Here is a 21,308-nt window from a genome sequence, read left to right as displayed (position 1 = left end):
TTTTTACAAATTTGAAGAAATTTGAAGAAAGTACCTTGTAAGTCATGAAAATAATCCAGTATGTTTAGGAAAGTACTCAGGCAGTTTCAGGAAAGTACCTGGTGATTCCCAGTTAAGTTTCTAAAAAGTGACTGGTAAGTTTCATGAAAGTATTCTGTCTGGGTTAGGAAAGTATCTAATAATCTTCACGAACGCACTTGGTAACTTTCATGAAAGTACCAATTAATCTCCAGGCTGGTTCCTGACAAGTTTCCGAAAAGGTCCTCTTGAGTTTCAGGTAAGTACCCAGTAAGTTTAGTGTAGTATTAGTAGTCCACCAGGTCAGGAAAGTACCCGGTAAGTTTCAGGAAAGTACCCGGTAAGTTTCAAGAAAGTACCTAGTAAGTTTCAGGAAAGTATCCAGTAAGCTTCAGGAAAGTACCTAGTAAGTTTCAGGAAAGTACCTAGTAAGTTTCAGGAAAGTACCTAGTAAGTTTCAGGAAAGTACCTAGTAAGTTTCAGGAAAGTACCTAGTAAGTTTCAATAAAGTACCTAGTAAGTTTCAGGAAAGTACCTAGTAAGTTTCAGGAAAGTACCCAGTAAGCTTCAGGAAAGTACCCAGTAAGCTTCAGGAAAGTACCTAGTAAGTTTCAGGAAAGTACCTAGTAAGTTTCAATAAAGTACCCAGTAAGTTTCAGGAAAGTACCCAGTAAGTTTCAGGAAAGTACCCAGTAAGCTTCAGGAAAGTACCCAGAAAGTTTCAGGAAAGTACCCAGTAAGTTTCAGGAAAGTACCCAGTAAGTTTCAGGAAAGTACCCAGTAAGTTTCAGGAAAGTACCTAGTACCAAGGTTCGATCCAGAGCAGTCTTTGTTATGAAACTTTTAGATCCAGTTTCAAACTGAGTAGTTTTAAAACTCAGGCGTCTTACATCGCTCTGCAGCTTGTAGGCCTGCTTGGCGTGCTTGACGGTGAGCTGCTCGGGGTCGCAGGTGTAGTCGTGGAGTTTGCGGCGGTAGGTGACGTCGCTGGCCTGGGCCTGACTCTTCTTAGCCAGCAGGAACTCGGGCTGGTCCACCCGGATGTTGTAGCGGGCGCGCTCCTCCTTGGACTGACGCTTGTACTCCAGGTTGCTCTGAAGCTTGCTGGCAGCCAGGGAGTGGACCATCTTTGGGTCGTCCTCCACGCAGCGCAGCCCCACCTGCTGGCCCTTCTGCTTCAGGTGGGACTCCTTGTAATGGAACTGTGAGCAAAAGTTAATTAAATTTAAATTAGACATCAAGATATTCTACTGTATAACAAGGAACGCACAAGTAATTTTTGATCAGATGACTCTACATTTAGTAGACACTGCATGAAAACCTGCCTGCTGACGATGACTACCACTGGTTTTAGCTACCACGAGTTTATGTTTTTTATCAACATAATGCGTTAAATCTTATATGTACTGTATGTGTGATACATAAAAGAAAAACAGACGCAGTGCATTGCTACTAACTGTGAACACTACAACTACTAGATAACAAGGTCAGTAAAAGGTTTTAATTAAAAAAAATAGTGAGAGCGAGGGAAGTAGGTCAGCTATGCTAGCTTGACTTTGACAACCTTAACATGTAGATGTGCTGTGGAATTTGGTGTGTTTCAAATCAGTTAAAATTTTTAAAAAAAGGCGACCTACACACCAACTCTCTAACAGATCGTCAGCAGGGCAGGTGTGTACATTAGCTAATCAACCACAGCTGTGTTAGCTTAGCTAATAGCAGCGGTAGCTAATCTGCCAAGGCGATCACTTATTAATAATCGCAAAAATAAACATCAATTATAAAAACATAAAACTGTATCGGACTGATCTTTCTGTTCTTTGTTTAGAAAATGTTTGCGTATTAAATCCTGAAACATACATTGGCGTTGTTGCTATGGCAACATGTCTTTTTGTAGCGCAGCTGACACAAATAGCAAGGAAATGGTTCTTTTGAGTTGTTTTCGGAGTTATCTTTCGCTTTACTGTGGCACACTGCGCTAAATTAATAATAACAACCCCAGGTTCCATTTAGTTAAGGGAGTCGTTCTACTGTAATAGTGCGACTTTGGATGGCAAGTAAAAGAATCGTCCTTTTTCCCTCGGGCGTTGTGCGCATGAGGGAAATTTCCAGATGTAAATAATTACATGCAACGTGTCCATAACTTCCGGACCAAACCTACATCGCTGGCGATGTCTCTGGAGGCCTTGGCTGTTTGGAAGGGGATCGCATCCAGCCTCAGGTCATAGCCTGATGTCTTCACCTGCTCTCCAGAGGCCTTGTAAACTTTCTTTACAGTGGAAAAAAGAAGAAGAAGAATCTTATAATAGGATGATAAAGGGGAATTATCTGCATATATTTGCTTCACTAAGAGTGTCTTACATCGCTAATCTGCTGAGCATTGATCTTCGCTCTGATGAAGTCGGGATCGTCTGGGTGTAAGGTGTATTTATGCATCTCGTCGTTCTTCCCAGACTTGTACAGTCTCTGCAATACACAATGAGAGACATAAGCAGCTAAAGGAACAATTAAAATATATACTTAATGCGTGATTTTTCTTCTTTCTACCTCGCTGCACTGCTGGTAGCTGGTCTTAGCGTGGACGATGTCAGGAGAGTCGGCCACTGATGTAAACTTGATTCTGTCCGGCAGCTGGCGATATTTCTTCTGCAGGAGGAAAAATAAAATCACATCACAAGGTTTTATTTCGTTTGATTTGTTATTTTTCTTTCCTCCTCCATCTTATTGATTTGAATAATGTTTTATTTTTAACCTGCCTTTTTTTTGTTGCTTTATTGTGAAACGTTTTCAGTGGAAATTGCTACATAAATAAGTGAAGTTTAATTGTTTAGCGAATTTCAGATCAAATTATGAAACAAGCAATAAAAATTTGATTTCGTCAAAATAGTCAAGCAAATACACATCAAATATATTGATCAAAGTTCAAGTTATTATTAATCAAATGCAGTTTTAAACAGGCTTGATTTATAGGAACTCATCAGTGTTTTGGCTGTTTTGCAGTTTTCTGGAAGTTTGTTCTCAGAAACTGAAAGTTGCTTCTTTTGGTTCTGCTTATTTTTATAAATAAACTAAATATTATGTGACTGAAGCAAGAAAATACAAACAATTAAATGTTTCCTTAAGTATTTAAAATTATTTTATTATGACTTTACATGAAAATATTGGTGAAAATCTCAATTGAAACACAATACAAATGAGTATAATTATTATTTTCTACTCTTCATAGTATTAAAATCCAGACTTAAGATGCATCTATTATTCAACTTTATATAAATTTCTTTTTGTTTTAAATTACTTTTATTGCATTATTTAGCTTCGTTGTTTGTTCTGTGTGTACATTTTGTTTTTAATTGCTTGTCTTACAGGCTAGAAATAAACTAAAGTTAATTATTATTATTAGAGTGAGATTATTTTCTAGTATATGTTTTTTCCAAATACTCACGTCACTTATGAGTTCTCCTGCCTTCTTAGCCGCCTCCAGCTGCGGCGTTCCCACTCCGTCCCAGGCCACTCCTTTCATAAAACTCAGGTCGGATTTGTATTGTTTCTATGCATGAAACAGTAAAACACACATAAATCAAGTTGTGTGTCAGTGTTACATCATCTTCCTTTACTTCCCTAGTCTTTATTCCTCACCTCACTCTGCAGGTTGTAAGCCTTTTTGGCCCATTTCACCTTCATGTCATCAGGAAGCACCGTGTATTCGTGCAGCTTTGTCCTGTAGTCCTGATCGCTGGCCAGCGCCTGCGCGTTCTTAGCCGCCACCAGGTGGATCATATCCGGGGTCAGGTGGTACCGGCCGCTGGCGGACAGCGCATCCCGGCGGTACTCCTGGTTGCTGGCCAGCCGGCCGGCCTGCAGGCAGTGCAGCAGGTGGGGGTCCTCTGTGACGCTCCTGACGCCGATGTGTTTCCCCTTCTCCAGCAGGTGGTTGTGCTTATATTGGTACTGCAGAGACACGAGTTAGGTTGATTTCCTGGGCCTGCTTCGTTAACGGGTTAGCTCAAGCGATTACTCTAAAAAGTTTAATGTGTTTCTGTTACATAATGCAGAGACACATTAAACATCACCTATTTTGACCTGTACTGCGTTCCGACAGTGCAAAGTTGCAAACGTGAGTGAAAAAGATGAGCGACGAGTCAGGCTGTTTTACAGCGACGTATTAGAGCCATTACAAAAAGCAACAAAAAAAAAAAATCGAGTTAATTTCTGCCAAAAAACTGACATTTTGAAAATAATTTCTGAATGTTTCTAGAAAAAACAAGGACATTTCTGAGCTCCAAAAGTTGAAAATTTATGAGAAAAAAAAATTCTAACAAAAAAAAGCTTAAGTTCTGAGATTGAAAAGTCAAACATTTCCTAGAAAAATACTCGAAAGTTTCTGAGATTATTCTCTAAATTCAGAAATTTCTAAGAAAAAACAAGGAAATTCCTGAGCTCCAAGTCAAAAATTTGCAAGAAGATTTTTAAAAAACTTTTAGATTAATACCAGACATTTCCTGGAGAATAACTTGGAAATTTTCTGAGTTTATAGAGTCGAAAATTTTTGACTTTTGAAACTCAAATTTCCAAATTAATTACAAATTTCCGAAACTTATCTTAACATTTGTGAGTTTTTTCTAGCAAATTTTTCACTTTTCAAACTCATAAATTTTCCTTGTTTACTCTAGAAAATTTCTGAGTTTTTTGGTAAACATTTACTCTTCCTTTCTTTTTCTGGTTATAATAACCATAATTTGCTGTTGTAAATCACAGAGCTACAGTGTGATTAATCTAGTTAATATTTTTTAATCGATGTGCAGCCCTAATTTAATCTGCAGTTGAGTCAATCCTCCCGTTCTGCTTACGTCGCTGGCGAAGCCTGTGGAGTTCTTGGCGGCCTGGAAGGGGATGTCCTGCATGGTGAGCTTGTAGCCTTGAGCTCGCAGCGTATGCCAGGACTCTCTGTACTTTACCTGCAGCAAATGTAGCGCACAGAAAATAAATAAAACAATCTTTGATAGTAATTTTATTTCGGTGAGCAGCTTAAATTGTCGTACCTCGCTGAAGTTGGAGGCGTTTATCTTTGCTTGTGTAATTTCAGGTCGCTCAGTTGTAATAGTGTAGCTGTGCTGGTCGTTTATGCCCTTTTCTTTGTACAGACGCTGAGAAAAAAATAAATATATATATATATTATGTTGCATGTTATAAAATCTACAGAAGACATAGTAAAAGTGTATCATTAGAGTTCCTGACTCACTTCATTTGCGATTTGTCCGCTGAGTTTAGCGTGGATGATATCTGGGGAGTCGGCAACGGAAGTGTGCCTGAATTTGTACGGCTGCTGTCGGTACTTTTTCTGTGGCAGAAAACAGACATTTTATTGCCTCTCTGGAGCAAAATCATTTAAATTCTTCCCAAATCAATGGATGTAAATATTAAATATTTAAAAATCTGTAGGCTTTCTTGTGGACACGGCTGGGGAAAATGATTTTTCTGGGAAAACACGAAATGCAGTTTTTGAAAGAAAATGGACTTTTGCTAAAATGATTTAGTTTATTAATGGTGATGATTAGCATCTCAAATAGTCTTTGAAAAGGAGGCTTCCTGGATGCAGAGCAGGAGCAAAGTAGAGGGAGAAATTTGATATTTAATTCTGTTTGACGATATGAAAAATAAAAGATAAAAAAGAGGAGATATAGATCGTTTTCCACAGCACTGTGATAAAAGTGATAAGAAGAAAACAGATAAAAATCAAAGAAGACATCTTACATCACTGATGAGGTCTGTGGCTCTCTTGGACTCCTCAATCTGCAGAGCTCCGGTAGCGATCCAGGCGGCGCCTCGCAGGTAGTTCAAGTCAGAGCGATACATTCTCTGTGGACAGACACTTTTCTTTAATTTTACACACACAGGGGAAACGTTTGCATGTCTATTTCAACATTTTGATTTCTTACAGGATGACTGAGAAACATGAAAGAATACAGGTCCAGTCAGAAGTTTACATACCCTTATCAGGAGTCTTGATGTTATATTTATCTTTGAGCTATTCTTTTGATTGTACAACATAAACATTTAATTAATGGAACATATTCTTGTTTTTTGAGTACATCTGACTCAAAATTTTGGATTGATTTAAATTTTTTTAACTATTGCTGGAATAATAATGGAATAATAATAAATGGAGATTAATCTCAGAAATTTTCAAGGAAAAAAACATGGACATTTCTGAGTTTGAAAAGTCAAACATTTGCTAGAAAATTGTTTCCAAAAGTTTAAAAACTTTTGACTTTGGAATATTTCCAATTTTTTTCTAGAATTTTTTCTAGAATCTCACAATTTTAGAGTTTTTTTTCTAGCATTTATTATTATTTTTCAAACTCTGAAATTCCAAAGTATTTTTCTTAAAAAATTCTGATATTAATCTCAAGATTTAAGAGTTTCTTCTAGCATTTCTGACTTTTCAAACTCAGAAATTGCCATGATTTTAAATTTATATTAATCTCAAAATTTCAGATTTTTTCAAGCAAATTTTAAACTTTTCAAATTTCCATGTTTTTCTTAGAAAATTTCAGTTTGATTTCAAACTTTTAGAGTTTTTTCTTGCAATTTTTGACTTTTCAAACTCTCAAATTTCCATTCTTTCTTGAAAATTTCTGAAATTAATAAAAAAAATTCTAATTTTTTTCTTGCAATTCTTTTGACTTTTCAAAGTCAGAGATTTCCAAGTTTTTATCTTGAAAATTTCTGATATTGATCTAAAACTGTCAGATTTTTTAGGCAGAAATGCAGTACTCCTTTTTTCTATCTCGAATGGCCCTGATACGCTGCTGTAGAGAAACTATGAGCAGCTGAGTTTTTTTTAGGTAGTTGCTGTTACTTATCAGTGTAATTCTTGCCTCAACCAATTTAAACCATTTCTGATAAAGATGACTGGTCCAGTAGCTTTGAGTAAAGTTTGTTGTTGGTGCTGAAGCTGTGTAGATAGAGGAGTTTCTGAAGTTCGTCTCACCTCACTCTGCAGTTGGTACGCTCTCTTGGCAGCCTGCACCTTCATGTCATCGGGCAGCGATGTGTAGTGATGCAGAGACAGCCGGTAGTCGTGATCGCTGACCAAAGACTGCGCCTTTTTAGCGTGAGCAACCTCAACCATATCCATAGGCAGGTGGAATTTTGAGAGCTGATTTGCTGACTCCTTCTTATACTTAATCTAAATTCAAAACAGAATTCATAAATGTAATTTCTAATTGCTTATTTCTAGATAAACACCAGGGCATAAGCACTCACATCACTCTGTAGCTTGCTGGCGTGAACCGAATGCGCAATGTTCAAGTCGTCCTGCAGCCCCTTCAGTCCAATCATCTTCCCTTTGCTCTTCTCAAATTCTTCTCTGTATTTTACCTGAAATCAACCAGTTTGTGTGTCACACAAATTATTTCCACAGTAAAACTTTCTGTGTGTGATTGAACTTAATTGAAGTTAACATATTCTTGTTTTTGAGTACATCTAACTCAAACTTTTCCATTGATCTGAAATTTTTGAGTATTGATTAAATGAAATAAGCAATAATAAAGGAATAATAATAATTGGAGATTAATCTCAAAAACTTTTAAGAAAAAAACATGAACATTTCTGAGTTTGAAAGTCAAAAATTTGCTGGAATTTTTTTCTAAAAATTAAAAAAAACTTTTGAATTTGAAAATTTTCAAAAAACTTTTCTAGACATTTTTAGGTTAATATAAAACATTTTTAGGTTTTTTTCTAGTAAGTTTTCCACTTTTCCCATTTTGAAGTTCCCAGGTTTGTTCTTGAAATTTTCAGAGATTGATTTCAAACTTTTAGGGTGTTTCTAGCTATTTTTTGACTTTTCAAACTCAGAAATTTCAACATTTTTTCTTGAAGGTTTCTTAGATTAATCTCAAAATTTCAGATTTTTTTCAAGTAAATTTTAACTTTTCAAATTCAGACATTTCCATGTTTTCCTTAGAAAATTTCAGAAATTGATTAAAATTTTTTTTTTTTTCTGGCAACTTTTTTGACTTTTCAAACTCAGAAATTTCCAAATTTTTCCTTGAGAATTTCTGACATTGATCTCAAAATTTTTCTTTTTTCAAGCAAATTTTCAACTTTTCAAACTTGGAAACTTTCAGGTTCTTTTCTTGAAAATGTTTTGATTTCAAAATTTTAGAGTTTTTTCTAGCAAATTTTCAACTTTTCAAACTCTTTCTTGAACATTTAATATTGGGTGTCACACCAATGATTTCCAGAGTAAGACTGTGTGGTTGAACAGGGTCTCACATCACTGAGGATGTCTGCAGACGCTTTGGCAGACTGGAAAGGAATTGCGTCCAGACGCAGCTTGTAGCCGCCGTCGCGTAACTTTGTCCAAGATTCCTTGTATTGACTCTATAAGTGTAAAAGTATCATGAGAAACCAACTCATGAAAACATAAGAATGAGATCAATAAGCAGACTAAAAAACAAAGCTTTACCTCACTGATGTTTCTGGCATTGATTCTTGCTTGCACCAACTCTGGCAGCTCTTCACTCACTGTGTAATTGTGCTTTATGTTTTCTCCCTTCTCTCTGTACAATCTCTGCAAAAACAAAAAACAAACAAAACAGGACGACGAACATTACTGCAGGAAACCAGATTTCAGTCTGCATGAGTGTTGAAACTACAAAATAAATCCTTTGTGTGGTTATTTGTAGCGAGAGGATAATATTACATTTACCTCAACAGCACTTGACACTGTCTATGAAATATGTGTATTATTATATTTATTTAAAATAATGTAAATTATTTTGTGTTTTATATTTAAAAAATATTGAAAAATAGGAACCAAAAATTCTGATGACAAATTTAAGATTTAAAAATATTATTTTGCATGTTTTCCCCCATATTCCACACACCTGGCGGCCCTAGATTTCATAATATATACAGGTATATCAATACATATTATAATGTACAGTATATGTGTTATTATATTTATTTTAAATAATTGTAATATTATTTTTTTTGTTTCATATCTAAAAAAATTTGAAAAACAGGAAACAAAAATTATGATGAAAAATTTAAGATTAAAAAAATATTATTGTGCGTGTTTTTTCCCCATCTTCTGCACATCGCAGAAGTTGGTCCCAACTAGATGTTTGCTGAACATTTTTAGTTTAACTACATATTTAGTCTTTAGTTAAATATTTGTTTTTTAAACTAAATATTCAGCTTGATAATTAAATATTTAGTTGAAACTGACATTTATAAATGAAATATGAACATTTTTCTTTTAATGCAGGGCCAAATAAAACAAATTGACTGTGTAAATTTACAAATGGCATTCTGTAGAATTCTTCTTTTTATATAGTCTATATAAATATCTGGATTTGACTGTAAAGACATAATATTGATATTTGTTGTAGCTAAACTTACATCAATAGCCAGTTTGTTGCTGAGTTTGGCCTGATTCATCTCTGGAGTGTCTTCAACACTGGTGAACTTCAGAGAGCTCACATCCTGACGGTACTTTTTCTGCAGAAAAAACCCCCAATTTGTACAGATGAGGCAAAGAATAAAACTGGAAGTGCACAAATGTCATATGGCCAGTAGAGGGGGCACTCATCACAATCTGAAAAACTGCAAATATAAAAAACGATCACACAGCTGATGTTGCTGTTGTATCAACATAAATGAAACATCCATCCATCCATTTTCTTCCGCTTATCCGGGGTCGGGTCGCGGGGGTAGCAGCTTCAGAAGGGAGGCCCAGACTTCCCTCTCCCCGGCCACTTGTTCCAGCTCCTCCGGGGGAATCCCGAGGCGTTCCCAGGCCAGCCGAGAGACATAGTCCCTCCAGCGTGTCCTGGGTCTTCCCCGGGGCCTCCTCCCGGTGGGACGTGCCGGGAACACCTCACCAGGGAGGCGTCCAGGAGGCATCCTGACCAGATGCCCGAGCCACCTCAACTGGCTCCTCTCGATGTGAAGGAGCAGCGGCTCTACTCTGAGTCCCTCCCGGATGACTGAGCTTCTCACACTATCTCTAAGGGAGAGCCCAGCCACCCTACGGAGAAAACCCATTTCGGCTGCTTGTATCCGCGATCTCGTTCTTTCGGTCATGACCCAAAGCTCATGACCATAGATGAGGGTGGGAACGTAGATCGACCGGTAAATCGTGAGCTTTGCTTTTTGGCTCAGCTCTCTTTTCACCATGACGGACCGGTACAGCGCCCGCTTGACGGCAGATGCTGCGCCAATCCGCCTGTCAACCTCCCGCTTCCTTCTTCCCCCATTCGTGAACAAGATCCCGAGATACTTGAACTCCTCCACTTGGAGCAGGACACCCCCCCTGACCCGGAGAAGGCACTCTACCCTTTTCCGGCTCAATACCATGGCCTCGGATTTGGAGGCACTGATCCTCATCCCGGCCGCTTCACACTCAGCTGCGAACCGTTCCAGCGAGAACGAAACAGTTTTTTAATAATATTAATAATAATCTCTTAAATTTTGTTCTGGGTGTCATTTCAGCGTATCATGTTGGTAATCATGACAGGAGTGACCTTTAAATAAATCCCCCTGTAACAAGGTTATAAATAGAGGACTGTCGCTCAAGTCTGCTCTATAAAAAAGTTCTTCCTGTACTTATTGGGTGTTTTTATTTAAAAGGATTAAACGACCAAGAAGGATAATCCGATTAATAATATTTATTGAAGGTTGTTGGGAATAAAATCTGTAGTATTTCTCCATTTTTAGAGCTTTGGACTGTCAAGTTTAAGTAATTTTTTTCAGTTTAATCTCTGATATATAATCTATTTTGAGATTACCTCACTGGCCAGATCTGAAGCTTTCTTCGCCTGCTGAACGTCCAGAGATTTTGAGGCCTCCCAGCCGACACCTTTCATCCAGTTCAGGTCCGATCTGTACTGTTTCTAAACACAATGAAAACAAACAATCAGGTTAATTATTTCAGATTTAAATGAAAGATTAATTGGTTGTTTTCGGGGGAGGCTTACATCACTCTGTAAATCGTAGGCCTTCTTAGCCCAGGCCACGTTGATGTCCGTCGGCAGCGTGGTGTATTCATGGAGGAACGTCCTGTATTTCGTATCCGTGGCCAGGTCTTGAGCCTTCTTCGCATGGCTGATGTTCAGCATATCCAGAGACACGCTGTGGGGAAGGTTGACGTTTAAAATCCTGGCATTACACTGACTTTTTGCCCTTGAGGTCATTCTCATTTAAAAAAGATCGATTCATTCATGAGCTTCGCCAGGGTGATGACCCACAGCTGCCTGTCTTGGACAATAAATCTTTTGTGGATATCAAGGCCTGTGGCTGTGTGACCTTAATAAATGGGGCATTCATTAAAGGTTTTTAATGAGGAGTAAAAATATTTCTATACATAGGGTCAGGATATATTAGACTTAGAAAGCTGCTAGCATTGCAAATATTCAACATTTACAACCTCAATAGTAATATGATCCTCAATTCAGATGATAAATCCATCAGAAAATGTTTTTCATATGTAAAATAAACACCATTTCAAAATGTTTTTCTCTTTATAGTAGGACCGAACATTAAATCAATAACAATATATGCTGACAGACACAAAATCAATATTAATAGATAATGCGTCTGACAGAATATGCAATAATTTCACTGAACTCTGTTTCAGAACCACACAGCATAACTCTCTCACTCTTTGGTTACCTAGCAACCCACTCACTCTTTGGTCACCTAGCAACAACCTGCTGAGTAACCGACACAGCAGCAGTTTAACGTTTTGACTCATAACTGCTTAAAAATAAATAGTAACATAGAGTGAAAACTGTAGGTAAAACAGAAAACGCAGTTTGGCTGCATTTCAGATATTTAAAACTAGAAAACTAATCACTAATTATCAATATTGACTGATATGAAACGCTTGTATCCCGATATGTTTTTCAGCCATTCCGATCTGCCCTATCTCAGAGTGGTGTATATTTTTCACAATTCAACAACAAAAAAACCCCTAAATTAATTATTAATAAAAAGCTGCTACAAAGTATTAGTTTATAGACGTACAACTGGATTATTTCACTTTTTATGCTTCCTTCTCAACAGATTTGTTACGGTATGTCATGTTACATAACAAAACTTGGCTTTTCAACTGTACACTTTTTACATAAACTGTATTTTAACGCAAATACTCTTGAAGAGTACAAAGATTAAGGCTAAATTATCTCTGCAATTGTTGAGCCACTCAATGATAAATTGCTCCTGATGTTTAAATTAGATATACAGCAAAATACATCTGGTTTAAGTAGAATAACTAGTAAAAATGTGACTGAATGATGGTTAATCCAGGGGACTTACTTGTATTTAGTCTTCGTGTCCTCGTAGTTCTTCTTGTAGTGGAGATCGCTCTGCAGCTTGGTGGCCAGAGCGGAGTGAGCCATCTGAGAGTCGTCACTGATAGATTTAATCCCGATCACTTTACCTTTGCTTTTCTCGTACTCCTGCTTGTATTTTACCTGAAACAGAACAGGAATTTAACAGATTTTGAGTCAGACTCAGATATGTTCAAATGTCTTTAATCGGGAGGGCACAACAAGTATTTTTAGAGTTGTTCCAAAAAGGTTTTACACCGATATTAAAATGTCTCACATCGCTAGCCAGGTCTCGCTTAGCCTTTGCTGTAAGTATCGACAGAGAGTCCATACGGAGCTCAAAGCCCTTTTCCCTCTGCTTCTCCCACTGGCTCTTGTACACTTTCTATAAAAAGAAAGAAATTGAGCATCAGATGCAGTTGTAATCAAACCACAATCAGAAAAACTGGTTAAGGTTGTTCAATCTGGTACGGTTAGTGTGCTATTGTCTATTTTCTCTAATTTGGAAATTCTGTACTTTTTTCCTTTTTTAGGCAATAACTCATCATTTTGCTTTATTATATTTCTTTTTTGTGATAAAATTTTTATTTGACCTTTCTTTAAAGTGAAATACAGGTAAAAATTTGCTAAGTCACCTCCCAAAAAAATAATGATAATTCATTTATTTTTTGCCTAAATTATCTTTTGGCAAAAAAGAGTTTTTTTTTTTGTTGTTGTTGCCAAAAATCAGTTTAACTAAGGCTACTATTTTAGGAAGTGGACAATATACTTACAAATAATTACAAAATACTTTAATGTATTGCAAACATTTATTTACAAGAGTGTATTTTGGCTACATAAGTGCAAAAAGATGACCGATGTCTGGGTGAAACATGAAACTTTACTTTTGAGTAAAACTTTTTTCTCTTTAAAAATTGCATAGGTGGAATAAATGCAACCCTGGATCATTTTAATGACAAAATGCAAAGTTTCTCCCAGAAAATTTGATAAGCCCGGTGGTTGGGCGCTAGGGCAGTCATTCATCCAGCAGCCCGTCGTGTTTTTGAGTTAAAAAATGTTTTAAGTTAACAGGAAATTTTAAAATCTCACTTGATAATTATGTGTTATTGAAAGATTGGAAGATTAATATCTGAACAACAATGAAGTCTTTAAAAAATCTAACATTTAACAAAGACTTTAAAAATAAGTGATGCTTAGCTTGGTGGCCCGCCAGGCTTATGATACACTGGAGGAAACCCTGCAAAATGTAATTATCTGTTTTCGTTTCAATTTGGTCTTGATTGATTAATTGACTGATTAAACCCTTTTGTTTCTGAAAATAGTAAACTGTGAAACAGAGAGTGGGGAAAACAAGAATTTCAGCTCACCCCGCTGAGCATGTCGGCGTTTGCTTTTGCTTGTCTGAACAGCGGCTCGTCTTTTGTCATGGTGTACTGGTGAATTATCTGTTCTGTGTTTGCTTTGTACGCCAGCTGTAAAATCACAGAGATGCATATTACAGAAATAAACTCCATGATGATGGAAGAGTCTGTGTATGAGATCTTACATCGCTCTGCAGCTCCTGACTCTTCTTGGCGTGTTTCATGGACAGATCATCTGCCACCTGGGTGAACCTCATTTTGTCAGCCTTCTGACGGTATTTGACCTGTGAAAACAGAATATATCGTCGATAAACAGCATCTCCAAAAGGATTTGTATCACTTTAATAACTAATAAAATAGACTTGCATCACTGAGCAGCTCTCCGGCTTTCTTGGCCTGAGTTATGTTGAGGCATCCCTCAGCCTCCCAGCCGACACCCTTCATCCAGTTCAGGTCAGAACGGTACTGGTTCTGCAGGAAGATAATAATCTCATTGAGCAGGTTAGGATAGCAAATTGTTCTTAGATAATGAAATTTTAGTCTGGTCAGTTCTGCTTTCAGAATGAGCTGTTTTAGGGTCTCTGTCCCTTTAAATCCAAATAAGCTGCTCCTGGTCATGCCCCCCTCCCCCATTCAATGTTTACACTCGCGCGTGTAAATGGCTGCAAACAGATGAGCAATTACACAACCATACATCTTTGAAAAGAAGAAGAACAACAACAACAAACTCAATCATTTTCATTTCCATTATTTATTGTTTTTCTATTTTTTTTTTCTCTCTTTCTACTGAAAATTAGATAATAAAAGTCTTGATTCAGGTGCTTTGTTCTCAACTAGCCTCAGTTTTGTTTACAGTGACTTTATAATTCTTTTTTTGTTGTTGTTTCTGTTGTTTTGCAGAGTTATTTTGAATATTTAAAGTGTCTTCCAATTCCAGTGTTAAATATTTATTAAGATTTAAACTTTACAGATCTTTAAAAGGATGTGCTTGCAGTATTATGCCATTACCATTACATTACTTGAAAATGGTCTCAAAACAACAATATTGTCGTTTATCGCAATAGTTGGCAAAAAAAATGGTTGGTTGTTTTTTAAGTGCTACAGCTATTTTTTTAGAAACAGTAGAAACCCAAACGTACATACAAAAATGTGCAAAATGTGAGTTTTGCATAATAGATCCCCTTTGAATAAACCTTCAGCTACAAACACTGCTGAATCTCACCTCGCTCTGCAGGGAGTAGGCCTTTTTGGCCTGCTGGACCTTGATGTCGTCGGACATGATGGTGTAGTTGTGAAGTTTCGTTCGATAGTCCAGGTCGCTGGCGAGGGCCTGAGCCTTCTTGGCGTGGCTCAGGTTGATCATGTCCAGAGGAAGGCTGTACTGCGCCTGGCTCTCCTTGGAGCCTTTCTTGTACTCAATCTAAAGAGGCAATAATAATAAAATAATTCAATATGGAGCACAACTCGTATGGTAGGTGTAAGTAGCATTACCTATTAACCTTTACTGATTTAATTGGGGGGTTTTCAAAGGTGGATTGACAATACAACAAACAAATGAATTGATTTTTTTTAAAACAAGAATTAGAGACACAAGTTTAAACATACACACTATTATTATGTAAATATAATTTTGGTTCTCCTTCCAGACTATACAAATATACTGAACAATTTGTAATTATCTACAATTAATTGAACTAGGTGGGGTGAGCATTTATTGTATCGTTTATCGTGAACTATTTCTCATCATAAGAATTTAGATTTATTGTTGTAAACATAAAATTTTTGAAACATTAATGATGTTTTAAACCCCCCAAAACTATACATATTGTCTGGACTGTTAATTTTACTATTTTGTCTACTTTCTTTATTAATGAGCGTATCATAAATGCAGTTACTCTACGCAGTTTAGTGATACAAATCACACTTGTTTATTTGACTGGTATCCTAAGGAAGCATATTACAAATTATTTCAATAGTAGTATTTGCTTTTATATTTATCACAATAGTACCACAAAATATTGTCATAAAACTTTAAGTCCTTATCATCCACTCCTAATTTGAAACACATTCATTAAAACATTGCACTGCTTACTGTTAAAGTTTTATTTGGTCAACTCTTTGTACATACATAATCTCAATATCCACACACCTTTACAACCAACGAGTTTTTCCTCTGTTTTCTAAGATTGAAATTAAGCAATATCATGAGACATATCCATTCTGTTCAAACCATAAAGTCAAATGTCTGTCAAAAAACTTTTTTATACAATGTTTATTCAAATTTATTTTTTGTTTGGTGACATTGTGCAGCACTTTGACCATCTTTTGGTGTTTTCTAATGTGATCTAGAAATAAATTTGACATTGACATTAACAGCAGACTGTTAACTAAACACATATACCAACTGTATATGTATTATATTTATTCTAAAGCCTCTGAGGTAATTTCACTCACATCGCTGCTCATCTTGGCCACTTGCAGAGAGTGCAGAGTCTTGGAATCGCTCATATTCACCCCAACTGCCTTCTCCTTGTTTTTCATGTAGTACTCTTTGTATTTAATCTAAAACACATGGTAATCTCCTTTAATTTGGTTCAGAGACTATTAAAGTAGATTAATACAACTTGGATTTTTCTTTTTGTTGCTTAGATATCAGCAGTTTCACTCCTTTTCACTTACGTCACTGGCTAGGTCTCTGGAGGCTTTGGCAGCTCTCACGCTCAGATCGTCCACGCCAGTTTCACAAGCTTTGGACTTGGTCTTCTCCCACTCCTCTTTGTATTTAATCTAAAATTAATTTAGAAAATTAAAGAGAGAAGATGGGACTTTGTTTGCATGCAAACAAGTGTGTTAGTACATGTTTGTGCTTGCAAAACAGTGTAAACTTACATCACTGCACAAAGCTGCGCTGGCTTTGGCGTGCTGGATTTGGGGCAGATCCTGAGATAAAGTGTACTGGTGCTTCGTCTTTTCATAGCCTGCTTTATAATTTAACTGGGGGGGGGAAATGAGTTTTGTGTTCACACAAATCCAAAGTAAATTCAGTGCTCAGACATGCAACTTGTTAGAAAATTAATAAAAGTGCTCATTATGAGTCCCTGCTTAGTGTTTACTTACGTTGCTGACAAGCTGAGCGTTTTTCTTGGCTAAAATAATCTCGGGTGTGTCGGTCACAGACTTGTACTTGACCTGGTCAATATGCTGCTTGTAGTTTTTCTGTAATATTTAAAAATATTTATATATCAGAAGCATGAAGTCAACCAAATGAAGCCTTTGTAGTAATATTATGATAAAAAGCTTCCTATAAATTTCATTTCAAAATGGCCAAAATGTCCGTCAAGTATTTAAATTATAATTCTGCACAGTGAATTGCTATCTGGATTTCATTATTTGGATATTGCACAAATAAATACATATAGAAATAGAAGTAGAAATGACGTCATTGTGATATGCTCAGAAAAATACACTGAGCAACAAAATTTGTACTCCACAATCTCCGTTCACCACCATTTAAAAAAAAGTCACACAAATTAAGAATAATAGATTAAAAAAACAATACAAGAAAACACTTTAGTCACAAATTATGGTACAAGTTCAATTTCCCGAGTTGATAATGACTATTTTAGTGGGTTTATTTTGGTATTTATTTTCCTAGTTTTAAAATATCACCACAATATCTGCATATTTGTGTAAATCACAGTTTATAATCTCTGGTACATTTACTGACCCAATCAAGAACCACATTTCCAAATAACAGCAAACAGCAAAATTGATACTTTTAAACATCGCATTTGTGTTAAAAGCAAAAAATACATATACAACATAAAAGAACTCGTCTAAATACTGAGCATTGTGAAAACGTGAATGTTTTTCAAAAATTCTGATTTTTAATCTTACAGATAATGAAATAAAGAATTAAGTTTGGAAACTCCAACAGTTTTCCACTCAGTTTTTCTATGCAGCTTTTCCAGAAATCAACACTACGCCAGACTTTTCAAAACTGTGTAGGACTCCTGGGATAAATTGGAGTTTGAACTAATTTGAGAGGACTCACATCTTTCAGTGGGTCCAACTTCCTCTGGCTTTGGTAACCTGGTGTGAGAGTGGCTGGGTAGTTATATTCACCCTGCTCCTGCTCCTGGCCTTGTTTATAAGAAATCTGAAACAAAAAAATAATATTATTGTGCATTAGCACAGAAACCAAATATTTCTAAAATGCCAGAGCAAATAGCATGATCTTTACAAATACACCGCACTATTTTGTTGCTGTCTTTTCTTTCAGTGCCATTAATGTAAGAGTTGCTATAAATTATTGTAATCCTCATACTTTAGAAAGTGCAATACAAATGCAGGCCATTTAGCATCACTTAATCTCGTGCTACATTATGCAGATGCTTTATCTGCACTGATGAAGGTGAAATGTTCACATTGGCTTTAACAGGAGAGAAGTCTGATCTACTTACTTTATGATTGATCTAACAAACATTTAACCATTGGAGGACTCTGCACACAGAATTTAACTTTCAAATTAAGATTGTAGGATGATGATTCAGTAAGGAAAAATTTTAAAAATGAGGCCTTTTTCCCTGATACCAAGGAAAGAGTAATTTTGTCCTTTTTCTGTGGCAGTGTTTCCTTACCTTATATGTAAAACGGGTGGATCATTAGCAAAACACATAAGTAATGCATTTGACATGATTTGAAGTTTTTGAAAAATATTATTTATTGTTTGGCAAAAACCCACTGAGTGACAGCATATTTAAAGATCTCAGTTGTTTTTAAAGGTTAATAAAGAACTGTCATTCTGTAAATGTAATTTCAAGGTGTTTAATAAGTCATGACTTACATCACTTGCCAACTTCCTTGCTTTCATGGCGTGCAAAGTCTTCTTATCAAACCCTGAGTCTTCATAGTGGCCCTTCAGATCGCTGGTGTACTTTTCTTTATACTTGTTCTGTTGAGGTGCATCAAAAAATAAATGGGAATCATTAAAGCAACAACTTAAAACTATGTATGTGTAACGGGGTTTTATTTGAACAATGTTATAGATGTGAAGTTTGTCAAAATTTGTTTATTTATTCTTTAAATTTATTCTTGTTTTGTCAAGAAGTTGTTTCTCCAGACTTGCTGGTGTTTTAAGGTCTGCTACGCTGCTCTTGACAGTTGGTGGTTACTATAGCAACCTGTAACTGACAGCTCCTCCCCCTTTTTTCTGTTGCCGTCGGTAACTGTGGCATGTGTTAGGATCAGCTCTCTGTATTCTTTACAAATATTATAACATATATTTTAGACAAATGTAATTATATGAGTAATTTTGCTATGTTTTGTTTTAACTGTCCTCATTATTAATGTGGTCCATTTTAGCTATGTTTAATTTTAAAAATGTCAACTGCTGCCAACTGCTCATTGTGAGCTATTGCTATAGCTAATGGTGTATATAGAAGGGTGACATATGTATTATTAATAATTATCCTCCATGAAGAAAATGCATATAAATAAAGGTGTGGGTCTTTGTTTATATCTCTTTTTAGACTTACATCACTGGTGAACTGAGCGATTTTGGCAGAATTTCGAAACTGTGGAGTCTCACAGAAGTTAATGCTGTGGCCTTTGGTGTTCTCCAAGTCTTTCTTGTACTCCACCTGCAAAAAATAAATATCCACGTTTCAACATTTCTTTTCTTTTTTTAAGTTGATGAGATGCTAAAAAATCTTTTGGTGCTGGATACTAAATAATACTCTGACATGGGTTTAATGTTAGAGGTAGCAAAAATAACAATGATAGCATTCAGTTCTATGAATGGCTCAGCCTGACAGCATGTTTACTGCGGTCAGGACAGATGCCTCAGGATGAAGCAGAGTATAAAAAGGTTTGATGGGACGTCTTGTGGCCTTGGATGAAAGCTGCAGCCTTATAACAAAGGCATGTCAACGATGCAAGAAATGAGCGTTTCATATTTGTTGGAAACTGACACATTAAACCTGATACTTGTCTCATGCACAAACACACAATTTCTTACATTTGAGGGGGACGATGGGTTTCTTTCCCCTGAGGCAATAGCTGCGTTTCCATTCACTAAATAACTGCACAATCTGACATTTTGAAAATAAATTTGCTTAATGGAAACACGGCAGTTAAATGTTTTTTTTAAATAGAATTAAAGTTAAATTAGATCTAATTGATTTATCTATAAATAATTAAAAATTTAAAACTTTTCAGATAATATTTTGTTATCTTAAATTAACACAGTTATTTAATAGAATCTAATACATGAGTAACAGTCTGGTCCACACTCCATACCAGTTGGTGGCGGTAATGCACCATTTTCGTTGTTTGCCAACCGCCAAAAAACATCGAGGAAGAAAGAGAAGAAGAAACGTATTCACGTGTGATTTTAATTGCGTTTCTCACTTAATAAAAACGCAGCAATTGCGAAATTGTGTTTTTTCAACATTACTGGAATTTTGAAAAAGTTTTGCAAACATTTGTAATGGAAACACTGCTTAATTAACCCTTGCAGAAAACCAAAACAAGCTTGTTGGACGAAAGCTTTGCAGAATAACTTACCTCACTGACAATCTTGTTAATTTTCCGCGCATTCTTCAATGCCAGATTGTCGTCAGAGGTCAGACTATGGAAGTGGGATGTGCCCTTCATTTTGTTCAGGTCCTTCTTGTACTTTAGCTGCAGAGGGAATGATGGATGATTCAGGACATGTGTTAGTATAGGAGACACACACGGCATAAGCTCTCCGATTGTTGCCCCTCATCTGTTCTGGACTGTAATAACAAGGCGTGATGATGTATGAGGCCAAAGCTTTCAGACTGAGCTCAATTTCGTTTTTGGCTACATAAATGACATTGGAATCATTTTTTATGGCTTACAACGCAAATATTCAGACAAGACCTTGAAGCATCCAGACAAACTATACAGTATATCTTTTGATAGACTAAATATTTCTGACTTTATGCTTTTAAAACAGTTATGGGTTATACAGTTTTTAAGTTGATACTCACATCACTAGCAATTTCCTGAGCCTTCTTAGCAAGATGATAACCAGGCGTGATCATGGCAGGAAAACTTCCTTTACCTCTTTGCTGCTCATTTTCTGCAGTGTAGGCAATCTGCAAAGAAAACATTTCCTCAATTTGATCCATCTAAAATTTTAGTAGCATCTTCAAAAGTGAAAATATTATATTTTAGAACCAGAAAACAGAAAGATCTTGGAAGAATGAAAAAGTTTTAGGGCCATATGGAGAAAGGTTTTAAAATAAACAAACAAAATTATGAGAATAAAGTCATAATATTATGAGAATAAACTCACACAAGAATGAAGTCATATTACAAAAGTAAAGTTGAAATAATGAGAATAAAGTCATAATATTATGAAAATAAAGTCGAAATATAAAGCTGGATACTTCATTCTCGTAATACTATGACTTTATTCTTTAAACTATTATCATTCCTTGCTTAGATCCTTTCAAATATAGCAAACAAACTTCTTTAAATGGCATGTATTTGTATATGTTTGATGTTTTTATGTGAATTTCAAGTGTGGTATCTATATTGGTGAAACAGAATGAGTAATATT

General features: G+C 36.1%; 1 protein-coding gene across 3 annotated transcripts in view; it reads right to left on the bottom strand.

Annotated features, from left to right (window-relative positions):
* The window catches only part of nrap (nebulin-related anchoring protein), a 29,321-nt gene that overhangs the window by 1,107 nt on the left and 6,906 nt on the right, over nt 1-21,308 (bottom strand). For all 3 annotated transcript variants that reach the window (XM_032573539.1, XM_032573538.1, XM_032573540.1), the window contains 32 exons: nt 20,734-20,841; nt 20,285-20,401; nt 19,255-19,359; nt 18,564-18,671; nt 17,772-17,876; nt 16,835-16,933; nt 16,607-16,711; nt 16,397-16,504; nt 16,172-16,279; nt 14,940-15,137; nt 14,084-14,188; nt 13,903-14,001; nt 13,724-13,828; nt 12,634-12,741; nt 12,343-12,500; nt 11,004-11,157; nt 10,815-10,919; nt 9,427-9,525; nt 8,489-8,593; nt 8,296-8,403; nt 7,285-7,398; nt 7,010-7,207; nt 5,770-5,874; nt 5,258-5,356; nt 5,058-5,162; nt 4,866-4,973; nt 3,655-3,966; nt 3,461-3,565; nt 2,566-2,664; nt 2,380-2,484; nt 2,180-2,287; nt 909-1,220 (listed from right to left, as the gene is read on the bottom strand). In XM_032573539.1, coding sequence (XP_032429430.1) covers nt 909-1,220; nt 2,180-2,287; nt 2,380-2,484; nt 2,566-2,664; nt 3,461-3,565; nt 3,655-3,966; nt 4,866-4,973; nt 5,058-5,162; nt 5,258-5,356; nt 5,770-5,874; nt 7,010-7,207; nt 7,285-7,398; nt 8,296-8,403; nt 8,489-8,593; nt 9,427-9,525; nt 10,815-10,919; nt 11,004-11,157; nt 12,343-12,500; nt 12,634-12,741; nt 13,724-13,828; nt 13,903-14,001; nt 14,084-14,188; nt 14,940-15,137; nt 16,172-16,279; nt 16,397-16,504; nt 16,607-16,711; nt 16,835-16,933; nt 17,772-17,876; nt 18,564-18,671; nt 19,255-19,359; nt 20,285-20,401; nt 20,734-20,841 — 4,077 coding nt within the window. The remainder of the gene's footprint in view (nt 1-908; nt 1,221-2,179; nt 2,288-2,379; nt 2,485-2,565; nt 2,665-3,460; nt 3,566-3,654; nt 3,967-4,865; nt 4,974-5,057; nt 5,163-5,257; nt 5,357-5,769; nt 5,875-7,009; nt 7,208-7,284; nt 7,399-8,295; nt 8,404-8,488; nt 8,594-9,426; nt 9,526-10,814; nt 10,920-11,003; nt 11,158-12,342; nt 12,501-12,633; nt 12,742-13,723; nt 13,829-13,902; nt 14,002-14,083; nt 14,189-14,939; nt 15,138-16,171; nt 16,280-16,396; nt 16,505-16,606; nt 16,712-16,834; nt 16,934-17,771; nt 17,877-18,563; nt 18,672-19,254; nt 19,360-20,284; nt 20,402-20,733; nt 20,842-21,308) is intronic.

The sequence above is a fragment of the Xiphophorus hellerii genome, chromosome 10 (genome assembly GCF_003331165.1).
Source record: "Xiphophorus hellerii strain 12219 chromosome 10, Xiphophorus_hellerii-4.1, whole genome shotgun sequence".
NCBI lineage: Eukaryota > Metazoa > Chordata > Actinopteri > Cyprinodontiformes > Poeciliidae > Xiphophorus > Xiphophorus hellerii.
This window is presented reverse-complemented; position numbering and strand designations above follow the sequence as displayed.